The sequence below is a fragment of the Poecilia mexicana genome, unplaced genomic scaffold (assembly GCF_051168715.1).
Source record: "Poecilia mexicana isolate PSO_F unplaced genomic scaffold, ASM5116871v1 scaffold_13, whole genome shotgun sequence".
Taxonomy (NCBI): domain Eukaryota; kingdom Metazoa; phylum Chordata; class Actinopteri; order Cyprinodontiformes; family Poeciliidae; genus Poecilia; species Poecilia mexicana.
Window position 1 is genome coordinate 10,452,364 of NW_028263382.1, and position 20,580 is coordinate 10,472,943.

At 36.8% G+C, this 20,580-nt stretch overlaps 1 protein-coding gene across 1 annotated transcript in view; it reads right to left on the reverse strand.

Moving 5' to 3' along the window:
• The window catches only part of tenm4 (teneurin transmembrane protein 4), a 214,969-nt gene that overhangs the window by 95,432 nt on the left and 98,957 nt on the right, over positions 1-20,580 (reverse strand). Inside the window, exons 6-11 of the mRNA XM_014980901.2 lie at positions 16,648-16,722; positions 16,312-16,410; positions 13,969-14,204; positions 5,880-6,044; positions 2,562-2,776; positions 33-243 (exon numbers count right to left, since the gene is read on the reverse strand). Coding sequence (XP_014836387.2) covers positions 33-243; positions 2,562-2,776; positions 5,880-6,044; positions 13,969-14,204; positions 16,312-16,410; positions 16,648-16,722 — 1,001 coding nt within the window. The remainder of the gene's footprint in view (positions 1-32; positions 244-2,561; positions 2,777-5,879; positions 6,045-13,968; positions 14,205-16,311; positions 16,411-16,647; positions 16,723-20,580) is intronic.

Consider the following 20,580-nt stretch of genomic DNA (forward strand, 5'->3'; position numbering starts at 1 on the left):
TTTCATTAGCAGGCCAAGCCCGCGGCACTCACCTATGGGAGTGGTGAGGAAGGAAACGGTTTCGGTTTCCTTCCCGTCGTTGTAGACGGCCAGGTGCCAGATGCCCGAGTCCATGTACTGGATAAAGCCCGTGTCGTGTGTGGTGATTGGTACGAGACTCCGCTGTAGAGCTGCAGGCCCCTCCAGACTGTGAACATCCTGGGCAAGGAGCCGCCGCCCATCCAACAGCTCTACAAAGTCAAACTGCAGACAGAAAGTGAGAATGAACTGATGGATGGACCACAGACATGCCATTAGGAGTGACACATGAGACTCCAGTGCTTTCAGCCCCTCTTTATAGCAGAGCATCATTTGGTGTGCATGAATAACTCATCATCATTCCAGAGGAGCCTGAGTTAAGCCTTGACACAGCTCAGCTGGATGGGCTGTGATAATTTCATAGTCCAAATATCTGACATGAAAGTCTTGTTTGAAATTATTAAACTGAAAAACGGAAAGCTGGGGAAATTAAATGTAAAGTTAGTGTTTACCAAATAACATCTGCTCTGATATGCTTCATATCAGTGGAGAGTCAATGAATACCAATGAGGCAGCATTTCGTTTTCATCCGCAAAATGAAAGGAATCCTGACTCGTGTGCTCAGTCTTTGGATGAATACTCGACTCTGGATTATTTTCTCTGAAGTGAAAATGGAGGGGGGAAAAAAAGACCAGCCTGATTTTTCAACTGAAAAAAAAAAAAAAAGTCGGATTGGACATTAGCGCAAACAAAAATCACGCTATGTGCAATTTGCTGAACTTATGTTGCATTCAGAGCAGAAATTTAAAGTCTGCAAGGCAAGATATCAGAAATGACTAATACAATACAACATTTCATTCTGTACGACACATAGACGGGAAATTAGTGAAAAGAAAAATCTTCTTCTCTTGGCTCATGAGTCCAGTCTCTTTGTGATTCATTGATGGTACTGAACCTGAAAGAAAACTGCCATAAATTCCTTTTGCAACAAAGAAGGTGATTCATAATACAACTGAGAAATTTATAAAGCGGTTTGTATTCATGACACGCTCCAACATGGTTAGTCCTTTTTTAAACAGTATTCCAATTTGTTTTCTCTGGATGAAAAAAAAAATGGAAAAAGAAGAAGAATCTTACACTGTGGCCATGATTGTAAATTGTTTCACAGCACGGCATTTATAATTCAACCCTGTCTGTGTAAAAAAAGAAAAACACAGCACTAGTGCAGGAAATTCTTAAATATACTGCCACTAAACTGACAAGACATTTTAAGTCCTGTTTTTATAGTGTTGCAGGGTTCCTACAAATTTACATTTTAAAGTCCAATACTTTTCCAGACCAATTTTCCTAGCAGTGTGTAGAACATTCTGTGAAATCTGAGTGCAAAAAATTAGCATATGGGGTTTTAGTAGCTCTCTGTTCAACAGCTCATAAAGACACAGGATGCTGAAACTCATTTCAGTTTTCAGCTTCAGAAGACTAGTAAAGGGTTATTTCACAGCTTTTCTGATTTCTGGATGAACTTAAACCTGCTGTATTTGAAAATCTAACACTGAAATGTGCTTATTTTGAACAAGAATCATATTATGAATTGTGAATTTTTTTTTTCATTCACAATTCATGATCTCTGATCATTTTATGATGTATACAATAAAAGGTAGTGACATTGCTGCATTTGCCATTAAAATCTTCATTTAAAAATAAATATTTTTTACAGTTAAAACTTTTACCTTAGATCTTGTGGTCACACAGGTCCAGCTTAAGAACCTTATAATTTAAAAGCAAAGTTAACTTTCAGCACTTTTATTTCATAACCTAATAAGCAACCTGAGTGGGTAAAAAATAACAATGCATGTTTGAAAATCAAATATCATCAGCATAAAGGGAAACTTTATGTCCTATATGAACTGCATATCGTACAGAACTTTGAAATCCAATTTAGATTCTGAGGTCATAGTTGTTGACGTTAAGCAGATACGGAAACAAAGCCCAAACTGTGCTAAAGAAAACTAAATTGCCAATGGTTTGACAACTAAATCAAATAGATGACTAAGGCTAAGTCCACACGAAGGCGAACATGGTAAATTTGCATCAATGATTAAGAGAAAATGTGCATCCAAATGACTGACCACAACAAAGCCAATATTGGTCTTAGCAAAACCGAAACACCAAACCGTGCCATATTTATTTGTTGGTCAGATGGAGGTACGATGTTATTGTAAAAAAAGGTCTCCCAAAATGCTGGCTCTGTGTTGATGCCAACCATGTCTGAATTATTTAAGATAGAATCATTTTTATTTTTAGCATACTGAATCACAAGGGAAAGATATAAACCATACAAGGCGTGGTCAGTATTGAAAGAAAAAAAAAAACATTCTGGTACCCCAGACTTACCCAAATTGCAAATGATAAAATTAAATTCCATACTTTTCTGCTCATTATGCAGGCATTTCCAGTCTGCATACTAAGCACATTTACAAAACTTAGATACTACAAAAAATAGAATAGAAATGACATTTCATGAGTATTTTAATATTTCCCACCTGTGTGTGTGACGGAGGAAGGCCTCTTCTTCCATATATTCCCACTAAGGCATCTTTGCTGAGTGAAACGTTAAACTTTAGGTACATGGGATGATCGATGAAGACCTGCGATCTCCAGAAGATACCAGGAGGAATCTGCTGGGCGAACTTGCGTCCCACGTCAATCTCCCCCATATCTATATAGCTGTCATCCGGGAACAAGCTGTCCAATTTGCCTGCAATGCACACAGAGTTAATCGGTCAAAGAGATCACATCATTAGTCCAGAGAGCAGAGGAGCGGTGAGGTTCGGTCTGCGGAGGAAAGAGTCTGACCATATCACAGACATTTAATCACATTGCTGACAGCCAGAGAAAAAAAATATATAATGAATGATCTCTCTGACCACTGACGGTGATTACCAGTTACACAGGAGAGAAGACGGTATATAAGCGAGAAAAATCTGACTGAATTTCATTTTATACAGTGCCTTGCAAACGGTGTCATACCCTTAGAACCTTTCAACTTTCTCAGCATAACTGTGACGTGAAAGAAACAGTCCATGGTTCTTAATTACTTTTACAAATAGAAATCTCAAAAGTGTGGCAGAATTCCAGAGTAAAAACTCTGGAGAATTATCTTTTGCTGCAATTGCAGTGACAGGATTTGTAGGGTGTTTATCAGCTTGGCTGAAATTATTGCCCATTCCTCAATACCAGCCACCTCAAGCTTTGTCAGATTAAATGGAAAGTCTTACCACAGATTCTCAGTTAGATTTAAGTCTAGAATCTGAAAAACGAATATGATTTGATGAAATCCATTTCACTGTACCTCTGACTACGTGTTAAGGATTCTATCCTGCTGGAAGATGAATGTCAACTCCAAGTCTACCCTCCATTCATCTTCCTATTAAAGCTGCGAAAGGGAGATCTGAGAAAACCATCGACTAGCCTGAAAATGTGAACAGGCTCTGATTGGTTGTTTCTGACCGAGGGTGTGTTTCTGCAAATGGCAATACGACCTATGACAGGAGGCTGAGGAGCTTTTTTCTTTTGTAGATTATCCGATTATTATTATTGTCAGGACAATTTTATCGAACATGAAAAAAAATATATATATATTTTTTTATACCAAAATTAAAAACTAAAGCTGAAGCTGCCACCACCAGTTTAACACTGAGAGGTGTTATGTAGATATTTTTTCCTGATATTGTTCACTCATGTTTTATAATGAACTTCTGACTAAACCCTTGAACCTTCATACAAACACAAAGACGGACTCTACAATCAAATGGCTTATAAAAACATTTTTACTCAAAATGTTATTAATTTACTTATAGTAGAGTAAGGGATGCTGAATGTCAATTCCATTTACGGTATTTGTTTATCCAAAATATTTGCACCTATAAAACCCTAAATAATACAGGGTTTGTAATTGAGAAAAATATGTGAATACGTTTAAACGGGAAGAATGCTTTTAAATGGCAATGGATCTGTTTTAATGTAATTTGACTTTTCTTTTAATGAAAAACCAAAATATTATTATGTTATTATTTTGTTACAGGTAAAGAGTAATAATACATGACAGAGGTGAGGAAAAACTGCTCAAAAACTTCCTTCTTAATACAGAGAAGAAAAAGGAGTCATTATACTAAAGAGGGAACTTAGTTGCTATCACCTGCTTGGGTATTAGAGAATTTACCTGCAAAAATCCCCCATATGCTCCATAGCACAACTTTTATTGGACTCAGCGGAAATAGCAACATCTGTTTGACTGTGTAGATGAGCTAATTTCAGCAGCAATGCTGGCTACAGCAGACATCCATACAATCTCCCCCCAGGACAGGGAAGCAGACACGGCTTTAGGTTACACGTGGCACACCAGATGGAAGTCCTCTCAAAAGTCCATCAGTGACAATAGGGGTTTATCAGGGAAGGCAGGGCACACTCCCCAACTCCCCAATCGGGGCTTTACATAATACTACAACCCGCTAGCTCAGTTTCCACATGCGGGGAAAGTGTGTGTGTATTTATGCAGCACATTAATGGTGTGCTCATCAGACTGTTTAAATAAATTATAAGGCGAGACCAGTGATAATGGCTCTTATAGTTAAATATTTTTGTTCTGCAAGTAACATACTGACATGATGGAAAGAAAAGGTTGGAAGAGAGGGCTCTGTGCTGTGCATCATCTTCATTATACATTAGGTAGTTGAGCACAGTTGCTGGTGACAGCAGTGGAAAATGAAACTATTTAAACAAAAAAGGTGCAATCATTGATTTGCTATCTGCAGTCGTGGCTGTGCAGGCTTTGGGGTTTTGCTGTAGTCATGCTTGTTGTAACCTAAACACAGTTTTCTGCTGTCTGGTAAATGAAAAAGACAACGCCTGGATTCATCTATATGATAATAAACCCGTCCTGCACCTACTGTAGTCCGCCTGTGGCAAATCACATGGTGCAGATCTGGGGGCATTTGCTCAAGAGTGGAGCAGAGAAAACTTTCCCTGACTTGAGCAGTTGGTACCAAAGGGTGAGCACATTCTTTCTTTGGCTGCCAGGAAAGGCAGTCCAAGCTGGAAGATGAAAGGATCACATCCGTTCTGAAGGGGACAGAGTGGCTAATCCCCTTCCAGCCCCTGGATACTCCATCCCTTAAGCTGCCCCATATTCTCCCTCCAGGAACAAACAACACTTTCCCACTTACAACAACTTTTATAGGATTACAATGCAGATCTCTGTGCATACCGTGGAGACAAGCGAGCGCAATGTGAAGCTGGATGACAAAATAATTACAAACTTGCATGAGCTCTGAAATGCCATCTGTAAACTAAGATTTGAGAAGTTTGTTTGCTGTTGAGTGTTTTTCTAAAGAGGGTGCAATTGGGAGCTGTGCCAAGCATTGGAAAACTGCAGACAAATTTAGGTAGCTTTATTCACAGAATATGACGCCTTGCAAAATGTATTGTAGAGCTTTTCCATATTTTGTCACTTTAGACCCACAAGATTCTGTGCATTTTATTGGGATTTTCTGCAACATTAGGAAACAATTGGCATATGTTTAACTTTTTTCACAAACAGAAATTAGAAAAAATGTGACGAGTACTCACAACTGCCCCAAAACATCTAAATGAAATCCAGTGAAGGGTGTTAACTATCAAAATCTCTCGCAATAAAAAAAATTATTTGCAGATTTCCTTTAACAACCTTCTATTCCTTGATTTTTTGTGTTTTTTTGTTTTTATCACACAGTGTCCAAGTGAATTAATTTGAAGTTTGTGGTTGCACTTTTGCAAGGCATAGCATGAAAAACTGAAAAGAAAGATCAGAAGAGTGTACTTACTGTCATCTTTTCCCCTGTGATCTGGTATCTCCAGCCCCGTGTTGCCTAGCGGTGGTAAACTCAAGTCTGTAGGGAATGGTAGGCCACTTGTATTATCTTCTGACAGCTGGTACATCTGTCTCTGCATGGGTTGGAGGTGCCAGTTTAACCCCAAAAGGTGAATGGCTGGAATATTAAACAAAACAAGAGAGAAATAGTTTGAATGCACTCCGTTGAGTAAACTAATCACCTTCCATAAAATTAACCCGAGTGGATGACATTTTATTGAAGAATGCGCAACTCGGCTTAATGGTTAATGGCTCTTTCTCCAAAGTGCTGAGCACTAACATTACAGGATGAATTGTATCACAAGCCCATGGGACCACATGTGTCTCTCCACACCAACACTGGCATGGTCAATCCTCTGTGTCTTGTCATTTTCCCAACCCTATTACCTTTATGCTTCCCTACAAAACCAAAGGACAAACCTGGGGGGGAAAAAAACGCATCAGCAGAGAGAAACCCGGGGTGTTCTGAGTGAACAAAGCAGATGAATCACAAAGATATTTTACAAGGTCGACAAAAGAAATGTCCTTTAGAACAATGGTAGCAGAGCACAGCAAGGAGGAGGAGGGGCTGACCATGACAGATCACCAATAAGAGAATGGACAAGATGAGCTTACCAAGGCAAAAGCCAACGCAGAAGGCAACAGTCAGCAGAAAAAGGCAATGCACTCAATACAGCCATGTCTTTGTTTGGTTGGTCCACTTAAGCCTCCAATGCAAATAGCAACACAATTTAATCAGAAAACTACTTGAGAGTTTAGAATCCAGCTGGGGCAAAATAAACATCTGCATGCGATAATTTAATTTAATTTTTTTGTCTATAGAGAAATTAAGGTTGCGTATTCTAAGTACTTCTGGGACAATGAATAAAATGATGTCAAATTTTATGTTTTAACACCTAAACTTAATTTTTCTATCCTGAATTGTAATTGACTAATCTGAATCATCTGACAATCAGCAAGTGAATCAAACCTAACATCTACTTTCCTTATCTTTTTGTTGATTAAACACTTTCTGGTTATGCTAAAAAGATTAAAAATGAAAGTGATAAAATGATAATGACATGAGCTCCTAAAATTTACAGCTAAACCAAATGTTCTAAACGACATTCAAACACCTCAATGTAAGATGTTCCATCTCACTGACTGTGACTTAACACTTACAGCATTTCTATTTCAAATAAGTTTAACAAGAAACTGAAGACTGTGATATCACATTTGTATTTTTATCTTTACATATTTGATATTTAATGCAAAATACATTCAAGACATGTCATTGTATCAACCCTCTAGACCACTCAGGTCTTCAGGTTCTAGTCTCCTCTGCATTCTCAGAAACAAAACTAAACATAGAGATTCAGTTTTATGAACCACAAATCTGGAACAAACTGAAAGAAAATTGCAAAACAGCTGAAACACTAAGCTACTTTAAGACAATGCTAAACACCAACCTGTTTCAAATTGTTTTCGACCCATAATCACTGGAACATTGATTAGCATATTTGATAAGTACCGATGATTTTGATGATGGCACTTGACAAAATGTATTGTTTGTTAGTGGTTTTACAACTATTTGATGTTTTATGATGCTTTTAACGTTTTCATGATGTAAAGCACTCTGAACTGCCTTGTTACTGAAGTGTGCTAAACAAATAAACTTGATTGATTGATAATACATAAAAAATAAATGAATAAATATAAAATACACAAAATTATAAATATGTGCAAGGTTTTCCATATGTTGTCAGCAGCTTGAAAAACAATAACTGCCAAATTACGGAAACTTGAGAGTAAAATCAATTATTCTAATTTTCTATGCCACTCTTCCTGCTTAAAAAATAAATAAGTAAACCCTAATAAGTTTATTTACAGTATGGTAATGATTTTTTGTTTTTGAAGAAAACACAATCCAACCATAAGCAAACGTCTAAGCCTCCCCACAATTCCATCCTGTTATAATGTGCACTTTTAACAAACTGTGTCCACTGGTTAATTTTTTCGGCAGGCTCTGTGAAATTACTGTGGCTACTAGTCGCTAATTATGCTAAAGTTAAAAGCATCTGCTTTTGTGCATTCTAAAAACCTCTGTTCAATATATAAAAACGTAAAAAGCATTTTGAGCATTAGGACCACTATAGAATTAGATAAGCATTGAAAATAATAAAAAAGAAAAGAAACCCTCCAAAGTTATGTGTTGGAGAAGTGAAGAAATATTTCAGTGCAAGTTAAACAGGCATGCTAATAATTGTGGAGGTTCAAAGTAAAAAAAACAAAAAACAAAACAAGAGCTAAATCACAGAAAGAAAGTCTGGATTGAAAGTAGGTGTTTCCAGCAATTGACAAATAAGTGTGTTTAGCAAACACAATCACTGTATAAATAACTGTTATAGAAGGTTATTTTGTCTGGTTTCTGTGTGTGAAATGTCAGAATACATATAGGGAAGCATTGGCTTTTCTATACACATTCACCAAGAAAAACCCTAATGAACAAAAACCTTATTTGATACCACATCCTTAGGCAAACTGGAGGTTAGGTGCATATCTATCAATGAAAACACAAATGCAACAGAGTTCAGCTGCAGTACCAGCATCTGTTCTCTGCTCATTCTGCTTGAAGAAGTGACTGTGTCAGTGGAAGACAACCAGGGGAGTGACAGATGGTGGTGTTTGTCATTTTGTAAGCTCCCAAAAGATATTCTTTTTGATCTGTTGAATTATATTGACTGACAAAATAAAATAATAATAAAAATAAAAAAAACACAAATATGTTGCTGAACCCTTTGCAAAATCACCAGGCATGTTGTCATTCAAAATGTCTCGGTAATCAAATGTTCCTGAGCTGTTCTCTTTACCCGATTCGTCCCTGGAGAGTCTAATGGATTCTTTAAGACTTATGTCGGTGTCTACTAGGTATTTATTAAGAGCAGAGCATGGAGGAGAAACAGAGAAGAAATTTTGCAAAGACTGCCAAGACCTCTGATGATAGCCTAAAATGGATGTAATACCAAGAATGACAGAAGGCAGTGAAAAGATGTCTGAGTGAGGAGGACTGCACTTTGTAGCATCTCTGCTTTGTCAGTACACGTTGTTCCGTCCTTTCGCTTATCTCTCAGCAGGAAGTTGGGTCATGCCATGTGCCAATTACAGAACAAAGGTAGTGTAGTTGGAGACTTCTAAGTCAATCTGAGGAAGTCAGAGCACGGGTCATCTGCCACAGCAGTAAATGATTCTGTTGCCTGTTCATGGCACTTTTTAACTGGTTCACAGTTCAAAGGAAGCAATGATGACAAGAAACTTTCTTGTCATTTTCCAGGTTAAAACCTAAATGCAATGCAGGCATCTAAAGATGAAAATATAAAAGCTAGTTGTGGACCTTTAGAGTTAATTGCAGGGACCGTAAATAATTAATAGCAATTCATATAATGAAAAAATAAGCAATTTCTATTCAAAACCATTGTTGCTGCTAAATTATCGAATATACAGGCATATAAACTTATCAAGTATATTTATAATTTTTAATCTATTATTTGAGGTTACTTAACCGAACTGATGCAAAGAGCTATTATAGCAATTCAGTTCTCAAATGTTTCAGGAATCGTCTTTCCAAAGTCCCATCAGATAAACATCTGATGGGACTTCTCTTGCCCAAGCGGGGCAAGAGAAGCAGCTTTGTCATCCATCGCTGTCGTTTGTGGATATCATTGTACAAATACATAGGTTCCAGCCATAAAAAACCCCAACAATAATTAATTGTGTCAACATTTTAAATGCATTAAATCTATGTAATTAATTAATTGAAATTAAAGCACTGAAGTCCTGCACCTACCACCAATCAACCAAAAAATCACATGTATTTTTAACCACATGGCTTAGAAGTCTCTAAATCCACAATTTCCAAGGTGATAAATATGACATGACACAGTTCCCAAGCTCAACTTGCCACCATGCACATGGAGGAAGGCAGGTAAAAACAAAAACCCGAAACCAAAACCCACTCAGAGAAATGAATCATTTTTTAAGTTGAAAATTATATTACTGCAATAAAAGCTGAAATTAATCTTTGCCAGGGGTGCCACTAAATGTGGAGGGTGATGTTTGTAAAATCTTTTCAACCAGCAATTTATAGGAGGCAGCAAGTGCCGCGTTGTATTTCTGTCAAAACAAAACATTAAACCGGTAAGAACCTGCCTCCAAAACTGTCTTGAGTTTAAACTGCATTCACATCAACCAACAGCGCATCAGTAGTTTAACAGACTATATTTAGGTTTGAATCTCCAAGCTTAAATTTCCCTGTCACTTTGCTGTTGGAACAGAACACCTGAATTTCCCCACTGAGGGACAATAAAGGATATTTCTATTCTATTCCATACAACACTAACGCCGAAGTTTGACTTAAAGTCTGTTTCTTCTTGTAAGTCTGCTGTGAGAAGTTACTTTACTCTTAAATGAATGGAATTAGATTGAATAATTTCATTAACTGGAATTAATGCATGATTATTCCACTGGATTACACCCAGACATCAATAATCAATATGCCTGTCAATGACAGGAAACCTTTTATTTGAAAGCAGCCAATGTCTATTCACATCTTAAGACTAGCGCAATTAAACTGTTGCAACTCCTCACAGTTGCACCTGATTTTGCTGTTTTTTTTTGTTTGTTTTTTTAAGTTACTTTTTTGTTCATGTGTAATTTTTTTCTATTATTAATATATTGGTATGGTTAAATTGATATGAAATCTAGAAAACAGACAAAACAACAAATGTTTTATTGGTACATCTCAGTTGATTAAAGTATTATCAAACGATTCATCTAATCCAAAAGGTAATTTATTCCACACATAGGGAGATATTTTGAACATTCATATCTGCTAATATTTCATTGTCATTTCTGTAATGTTTAATTTCTGCTAAAACTGGCAAATGAATACCGTGGTCAACTAACATCTTGTTTCTTCCACTTCAATTTCCATTAAAATGCTTAAACACAGCTCTCTGTAAACAACTTCTAAAGTAATTACTCTTTGTGACACATCTTTGTGTGCGGCGCTGTAAGTGATTGTCACCTGGACCTACATGAGGTCAGATATATACATTGTGATTGTGTAAGTCATTACACAGTCAAACAGTGAGACTTTTCTATTAAAATTGGTTTTCAGTGGGTCATATTTAAAATTCTAACTGAAAATTGAGTTTTCATTTGCTACTAGCCATAATCATCTAAACTAATTAAAATAAATGATGGAAATCTATAATGAATATATATAATATATGAGTTTCGCTTTTCTGAAATGAACAACTGAAATAAATCAACTTTTCAATTATGTTTTTTAATTCATGAAGCTGCATCTATAAAAAGATACATTTTATTAGGTTTTGGCAAAATGAAACGGAATCAAGCTGTTTTATTCTGAATTACAAAGTACATATCTGTGTTATAAGAAATGTTTTTTTGAGTTTGAGGATCAGAAAGTCAAACATTTTCTGGGGCCCAACCTTTTCGTCCTTGACTGGATGCCCATGGTGAATGAAAGTGAACACAGGAGGATACTGATGACCTTAAAATGAGGAACGTATAACAAATGTGCTAATGAGCAAGCAACCACAGAGAAAATAGTGCCATCAAAAAACTCCCGACCTTTTCTGCACTTCAAAATGGGTCAATTTACCCAGCTGTGTGGAAAAAAGAAAACCAAGCTGAAGTCAAAACATCTGTCATGAGCCGTAATTGGCTTTATTAGACATCTCATCCAGAGGTCCCAATTACAGGCCTCAATAATTAACTGCACTTGAAATTAAATGTATTTTCTCATCAGCCTTTAATTAAAAATGCCTCTTGTTCTTGATTGAAATTTCCAATCTGAGGGTGGGGTTTGGTCTCCAACATGTTTACTCGTGCTGTAACAGGAGATGGTCGAGGTGTAATTGCATTGTCTGATTAGGAGCTGTCAGGATGATTTGGCTTTTGGCCAGGTCACAAGCAGAACGTACAGACTGAAAACCCAAGTCAAAACCACATCTTTTGTTCCTAATTAATAGATAATCGCCACAAGAAGAAATGCATTGGTTCTGACTTTACATTTGTACTGTTTTTAATTTTAAATTAAACTCTTTAAGTGGCACCGCCAACAAAGGAATGAGTAAGATCTTAGCTTGTTTAGCCTCAAGGTGAAGCAGAAATTATAGCTTTTGTAATTGTTACAGCCCAATGAATATCTATAACAAATGTCCTCGAAGAAGAATTAATTTATCTCCCTGATGAAGGCCGTACAGAGGGATCTGCCTTTTATTCCCCTCATGCAAATCAACTCTGGCCCCATCATCATTCTGCTACTTTATTTCTTTCTTTATCTCTGGGAGATTGGATTCAATAGTGACACCATTTATATGTTAAGAAGGTATTCACTGTGAAATAGATGCACTTTTATAGTATAAAATGTAATAAAAGGAAGTGGGAATTAACTGTTTTCTTGCGTTTACAAGGGATTCCATAGAACTTTAATTACTAATTTAAAAAAAAATTATACAGCGCATATTTAAAAGTCAAAACTTTACGTCAAGTGTTGTTTAAATGTGTTATAAATTAATATAAGGATCTGAACCCATTTTGCCTGGAATTATTGCTCTACAGAAAATATTATAAATCTTTTTTATTTTGAAGGTCTTTGTTTTCATCCTGCAGGCATAAATCAGTCAAGATGTTTGTTAACAGTAAAAAGAACTAAAACAAAATTTTCACAAGGTGCAAAACCCGCTTTTTGTTTAATTTGGACCCATCTGTTGTTATTTTCAGTCCAACAACGTTGTTACCACAGAGGTTTGAGTTAGTTTGTCGCTGCCTGTGGCGGAGCAAGTTTAACATCAATTTAGATTGACTAAGAAATAAGTGTTTGCCCAAAAATCTCATTCAAAAGACTAAATAAAATGTGTATTTACCAATAAGGGTAAATAGAATTTATCCCAGTCTTATGACTGTCAAGACATGCCAACAGCTCAGCATTCTGGCAGCAGAGACAATAATCCACAGCAACTTGTTGTGGATGTTGGCAACCGCTACTAGTCCACCTCATTTTCTTTTTTGTCTTTAATGTAGGCTAACATTAAGCTTCTGGCACCTGAAGTCTATTGAAAGTGTATGGACTATGCTTTGAAGCTGGATCCATGCCAAGAAACTGTCCATTTTAAATAAACTCTGCCATTGATATTGAGCCAAATATATATTAAAGGTTGTGGATAATTGTTTCAAATAGTAGGGAGGAAAAAAATCCAGAATCAATTCAAACTACAAAAATTCACTCAAGTTCTACACTGTAGTCATTTCACCCTAAAAAATAAGTTTAAATGCATAAAAAAAGTCAGAGATTCATACCATTCAACACTTTGGTGAGAATCTAAACTTTTCACCATCACTGTATATCATCTGCCATATAGAACAGCAGGTGTTTGATTTGTACTCTCTTTTGTTTGGACCTCCTTTTTCATTTTTAAATGCTAAGAGTTTTTCACCAATACTTCTATCCCCTCAGCAAATGGATCACACAGACAAACTGCAGACTGCATCCTCAGATATGAATATCAATTCCTCATAGGATGGAAGCAGACAAATTGAGCAGAACTGATTTAATAGCGTAACTTAGTTGATGCCTCTAATCCAGCTGGGACCCTAAGAGAGCTGGTCAATCACACCCCGCAAGATGAATATTCTAAACTCGCAGCCCCTGTCTCTCGAGTGATGGCTGATGTCTTTTTAATCTATTTCCTACCCAGCCTATTCATGAGATCGAGACGCCCGGTTGCCCATCTGCAGATTCAACCGACCAAATCTATGAATGATAATGTTTTTTTTTTCTGTCGACTTGTGTGAGTAAGGACTCAATCTATAAGCCTCCATATAACTGTGTTTGTAGAGCTCCGGGCGGAGACTAAACACCATTAAAACGGATGATGAAAGAAATACAGCAGAGAACGGACTCATCCTGTGTCTGCGTGTGAGTGAAGGGTTGGGGTGTGGGGGGGTGAAGAGACACACACACACACGCTACTCACCAACGAAGTAGGCTAACAGCAGCAGCAGCGTCACTGAGATGAGGATGGCACTGAGAGCAGCACATTTCCAGTTGCAGTGCTTGTAGGGCTTCTTCAAGCTGAAGGCAGGTCGAGAGAAGGTGTTTCGAGGTAAAGGGCGTGGGGGAGGCGAGTACACCGTGCTGGAGGTCAGAGGGTACCCCGGTGAAGTTGTGCAATACATTGGTGATGTTCCACCTGGTTTGAACAGGAAATGCCTGAGAAAAACACATTTTGTATGTTACTCTGACAGAAAGCGATACCCAAGGATGCCTTCAAATTCAAGTAAATCTTTCATTTCTGTCATTTTATTTCCAAGTGAAGATGTAAAGACATAATGGATTATTAAAATCAAGAAATGTGTGTTAGTATACACAGTGTCCTGCAAAAGTATTTAACCAACCTTTCCGCATTTTGTCACGTTACAACCACAAATGTCAGTGTTTTTACTGGGATTTTCTGTGATATTGCAAACATATTTTAGTACATAATCAGATCTGAAAAGCATGCTGTGAATTTATATAAAGCTCCTCACCAGACTAACAGTTTGCACAACCACCTGTTGCTGCAAATACAGCTTTACCTGCTGGAATTTCAGAGTGGCAAGAAGAAAGCCACTGCTGAAAGAAAGCCATTTAAGTTCCATATGCAGTTTGCCACAAGCCAATCAAGGGCAGCTATGAAAGAAGCTGCTCTGATCACTGTAGGACCAGCTTAGCCTACATTTAAACTGCTGTGTGTCATGGAAACTAATACTGTGCTCAACCATGATCATGCCATGCCCTTTGCCCATGTAAATCATGAATGCTGTGGAGATTTAAATGTTTCATTTTGGTAGAGACATCACCAAAAGACTTGTAGATGTAATTGGGCAAAAAGTAGTTCTTAGATGTTAACTAATAATACATTTCACCCCCATAGTAAGCCACAGTGGTGAGCACACAACCTCTAATCTGCTAATAGCAGAGCTAATTTTTATTTAGCAATTTAGCTAACTTTTGGAAACATTTGGCACATTTAACTTCCCCTAAATTAAGTCTTCCAGATAAAGTTAAAGTGTTTTTTGTAAACTTTCAGTTGAATAAAGTTCTAGGTCTGCTGAAGTTTTGGCCATCAACTGTTGAGCGTTCTTCAAGATGTTAGATGTTTATTTTTGTTTTTATTTTGTAGTGGGTGAAGACAGCATTCACAGCAGTTTTGTTTCCTTATTTTTCCCTCAATAACTTTATTTCATACAAAAAACTAAATTAAATTGATGGTCAGTTGTGGTAGACTTTCTAGGACAGATATAATTTGAATTGAAGTTAGCGTGTTAGCTCTTTAGCTTCTGCTAAATACTGTGCTGGTGCAGTGCTTTAAAATCAATGAAACTATATTTTATGATTAGTGCTTTAGGATTAGTGCAACAAACTTTTTTTAGTTAGCAGTGCCCACCACTGAGTGCTAGCATTTGTTCAGTCTGTCTTTATCTCTAGATTTGCAAAATTTTAAGACATACAGCAAAAGCCTATAACCATAAAAGAAGGCAGCTCTACAATATAATAAGTCAAGGGGAATAAGAGAGTACATTTTGTTGGTCTATTACATAAAATTCCAATAAACTATATTGAAGTTTGTGGTTATATTGTGACAGGAAGGGAAAAAGTTCAAAAAGTGAGAACACTTCTGCAAAGCAGTGTAATTTTCACAACTAGTGACCGCATTCAAGGAAGTGTGACTTCAGGTAAAGCGTGGGGTTGTCAAGGCTGTCCAGAGGGGAGATAAAGCACATAAAGCTGCAGAATGGTAAAAAGCAGATTTATTCGCCCTTGAAGAGCATGGTTGACTATCTCAGGAAAACATGTGTAGCTCTCCGTGTCCAAGTGCCGTATGATCAGCCCATCAGAGAGTCAGTGACAGCAGCACTATTGTCAAGGCCATTTCAGTGACAAGTTTACAAGACGCTCCCGAGCGACAGTGACACGAGTGTGATTGAATGTCATCTTACAATGTGTGATGTGGAAAGTCAAAGAGACCATACTTTATTTGTAAATCTCAAAGACAAATAGCTTGAGCATCCTATTTTAGCAGTTGAATTTTCATAAAGCGGCCATGTTTGACATTACTAAAAGAACAGTACAACCCAACAATGTGACTTGATGCAAATTAGGCGAGTTGCATCAAAGCTGAAGACACAAACACACCCATTCTAGCACTGCAGGAGACGCACAAAAGTGATTGACAGTGTTTCCAAACAGGGGGGATGTTTGATGGAAAAATAGCACAGGCATTCATTGTTTTCATGGCAAAGCAGATTCTGAGCCACAGAGCAAACATGCAACATACCCGTCGTTGTACGAGGCATCGTGGCGTGCTGATGCCAGAATGTCCATCTCAATCAAGTTGTCCTGCAAAGTCTCAAGGAATGCCTGCTTTGCTATATTTCTACACACAGGTGGAAAGATGGATATGAAGCTAGTGTGAGACATGCATGCAATAAAAAACATGAAAATGCCAGTACAGAATGTGATCACCAGGCGATACCAATCAACAGGTAAAGAAAGAGCGTCACAACGGATGGTGTGGGGACAAAGAAACCAAGGCCCTTATGGAACTACTTCTAAAGAAGAGTGGGACAAATGACATCTAACTCTTGCTGCTCTCATTTGTACGCTTCCATACCTTGTTTTGTTTGAGCCCTGTCCTTCTCTGCAAGCGTCTTGCTCTTCTCTGATAAACATTAGAGTATTCTGGCTCCTTTAAGGTTGTGGTTGAAAGACAAAAATGCATCACTTACTGTACATATGAAAAGTTAGCTTTAAACATTTTAGTATTAATTTTAAGTAGAAAAAAAAAACCTAATCATTAGAGATGCACCGAGAGATCATTTGCCTTTCTTGAATGTCCCTAATCAGCTGATAAAAGCATTCTTCAATGTGGAAACTGTTGCACAGTGAAGAGCAGTTGGCTACTTGTAGTGCCTATAAGGTCTTAATAAATAAAATTAGAAGCAAACAAAAGTAATAAGCTCCTTCTCTGGAGGCATTTTCTTTAGACTGCTAAAGAAACAATTAATATTGTTTTGCAAACAGCAGGAAGTTAAACAGTCTGATCTGGTTTCTGATCTTAATATAAATAATTAACGAATGTTTAGATCAGAAAGATCGCTTCAGCTTCCCATATGGTTACAATAAATCAATCCATAAATCTATAAGTTAGAGTATAATAGTTTTTTTTTTCTCTTTAAATATACAGTCGAGATAGAAAGTCTATATAAAGCAGTCAAATTGCAGGGTTTTGTGAAGTAAAAGTTGAAAACAAAAATTATGTCAGGGCATTTTACACTGATTGGGATAGTCAGTGTATCTCAATCAAACTGATTGGGACACACTGGGATACATTTTGGGAGGGGGGGTTGTACAAAAACCAAAATGTTTTTTACAAGTTAACAAAAACATTTTTTAATAACTTTTTACATAATTCTTTAAACTGTAACTATGTCCCAGCAGTAAAATATGGCACATAATCTGTGAAAAAAAAAAAAGCTCCTATGCTTTCTCCCTGTGGTCCTACAGCTATCTGCAGAAATAAACCAGCTTTAAGACAGACACATTTCAGAGAATGCAGGAAGTAGACAAAAGTAGTTATACATCTAAAGTTATCGAAAAGAAGTCAGAATCAGTTTAACAAAATTTCACAAAATTTGTAATCAAAAATCAGCAACAGAATCTCTGATCGGTGCGCCTCTGCTGATTAGCAGAAAAATTACAACACTTTATCGCTCAACTGCTGTAGCACTACAAATAACACATCTTCTGTAATACATCTAGAGGCTTGCGTCTCCTTTCTCCCCATGTTGAGAGCTACGTTCCATAAGGAAGTACTCCTCCAGTGCAATGGAGAAATGAACCGTCCACATGCAATGGGAGGGCTGAACACGTTCAGTGGTCCAAGAGAAAAGGCTGGATTTTGATGCATGCCCTGTGGAGCTCAGCGCTGGACTTTCCTCAGCTTCAGCTCTGACAATGAATGCAAAGTTCAATGAAGCAAATGACGGAGGGATGCTTGGCAGAAGCTCTTAAGAAAGAAACGGCAAAAGTCAAGAGAGCCAAGCAACTACCACTGTCTCTCATACAGCTGAAACCTATTGATACCTTTTGCATCAGTAGATTTAATTTAAAGAGACGTAAGAGAGAGGTAATCATATGGCATTAAATGAGGAAAAAATAGAATTTAATCCTACAGGATCCTTTAGGATACGACTAACAATTTTAGTAGTATTACTTTGAAATTGTATCTTTCTTTAAGGCTATGGGTTATAAAACTCTGTGGTTTCAGCAGAACTATTTTCTCTCTTCACCATCTGTCTTTGGCTCCACAGGGAATACCTGTGCAGCATTAACTGGAGCTGGATGATGTGTAATCATTCCTTATACTTTATACTGCCCCACCAGCTGAAACTGATTCTCATTTTCCTGTTGAATGAACCGTCTCACAACAGCCGAGGGACGAGACAACAAGTCTCTTCATGACTGTTTTATTTACAGTTGTGGAAAAAATAGCTATTAGTAGTTTTCCCATCAAAATAAAATGCTAATTTGAATAATGTTTTTTTAACGAGTAGTTTCTAAAAATGGATGGAGGACACAAGGTGGAACATTGGAAATGTTTACCAGTGTTGCTATTTTGTCAAATTGTCTCCGTTCTACAGGTCTGACCCAAAAATGTTTTCAGATTTGAAATCAATATTGGTCTGTGCCTCATGAGTTAATCTATTCAACCAGATACTGTTTCCACAATATATATATATATATATATATATATATATATATATATATATATATATATATATATATATATATAAAACTAAGTTTATAAGCAGATGTATTTTTCATGCTGATTATTTTGATGCTGATTATAAATCAGTGAGATTTATATTAATCATATAACTCTATCTGATTTATATGATTAATCAGATAAAGAAATTGTCACAGAGAGGAAGACTTTCAAAAGAAATATTTTACTGTTACATTTTTTGTACTTTAAACTACTCTATGATTGCACATGGCAGATTTAGGAAAACTAGGAAATATTTAGATATTCCTTAGTTAATGTAAGGTTCATAACTCTTGCGAATACACTGTAACAGCTGATTTAGTGATGCAAACCATGTTAACTGTGTTAGTTGAACATTTAAGATGTCAATATTATGTTATATTTGCATAAAGGGAACATCATTTACTGCAGATCTGCTAAACAAAATCATGGACTTCTGGCTAACCAATTCCAGAAGCCACCATTTTTAAAATTTGCTGCAATTTTTTAGTACAATTTCAAGGATACGCATCCCAAATCAGGTTAAATCACATTAATATGAAAACAATATTGTTGCTGGGTGTAATAATGCTTTTCAGACCACTTTGTCATGCATTTTCCCACAGAAATAGAAATCGGCTATTTTTAAACTGATAGAAAGAAAAATCTCTAAACCTATTTTTTAGATACTGTTCATAAATCTAAATGGCAATGCTGCTGCCAGTTACATGTAAACACAAAGCTGCCATTTGTGCAAAACTGACTTTCTTTGCTCAGAAGCTTTTTGAGCTCAAAATTCAAAAGAGAAATTTGTCATGGTGAGAAATGCAGGAGGAAGAAAACTGGCTTAGAAAAAGGGTTTATCAGAGTTATTGAATTTAACTTTACTAGCTAAACTCAAATCTGTTGGAACAATAGTGCTTCGAATAAAGCTTCGACAAAATGGGAATCAATTACTGCTCTGTGACACTTTTATTGAGGGTAAAAAATGAAGAAGAAAAAACATATTTTAGAAGAGACTACCTGTCAGAAGTGTACACTCAGCTTGCTTTTCATTCACAGGGCATTTATCTCTAGTTTTCTAAAATATAAAAAGAATAAATGAGTACAAATGAACAAAAACCGTTCAGTTACTACCGTGGTGGGTAAAATTACAGCCCTAATGTTACAGTTAAAATGCTCTGACTCAATCCTGACCATCAAATCTACAAAATGAGGAGAAATTCTCCCACAATTTGAGTCTTATTGAAGAAATTTTCTCAGTTGGTAACCTGGCTACAGCCATGATTGAGCTTTTCTTCGTGAAGATTATACGCCACCGTGAAAAAAAAAGGAGATTATTAGAGCAAAGGAAATCTTGAAATTCTTGACAATACCAGTCAAGGAAAAACCAACAGACATTTCCTTAGTTCCAATAATACTCGACAAATCTACTTCACACAAGAGCCTTCTTATTGAGAATGTGCTAGAGAACAAAGAGTTGATTAATATAAAATAAATAGACACCAGGACTGAAGGAGAGGAGCGAGGAAGCATGCACACTCGAGCCTGGGTGGAATTTTGCATTTTTCTAACATTATTATTAGTCAAACTAGATTTGGCTGGAAATCAGCTAATATTTGACAAGCAACCAAAAGCAACACTTTTCTCTTGTTTTCCACAAAAATCGTGTTCTTCAAAAAGTTAGGCCTTTTGGTTCCAAGCAGCTTTAATTTTCTTGCTCTGCTCCTTGTTAGCTCTGTGGTAACATAATATAGAGCTGACAACACAAAAAGCTGAGTTCGATGGCAGAAGCTTGAG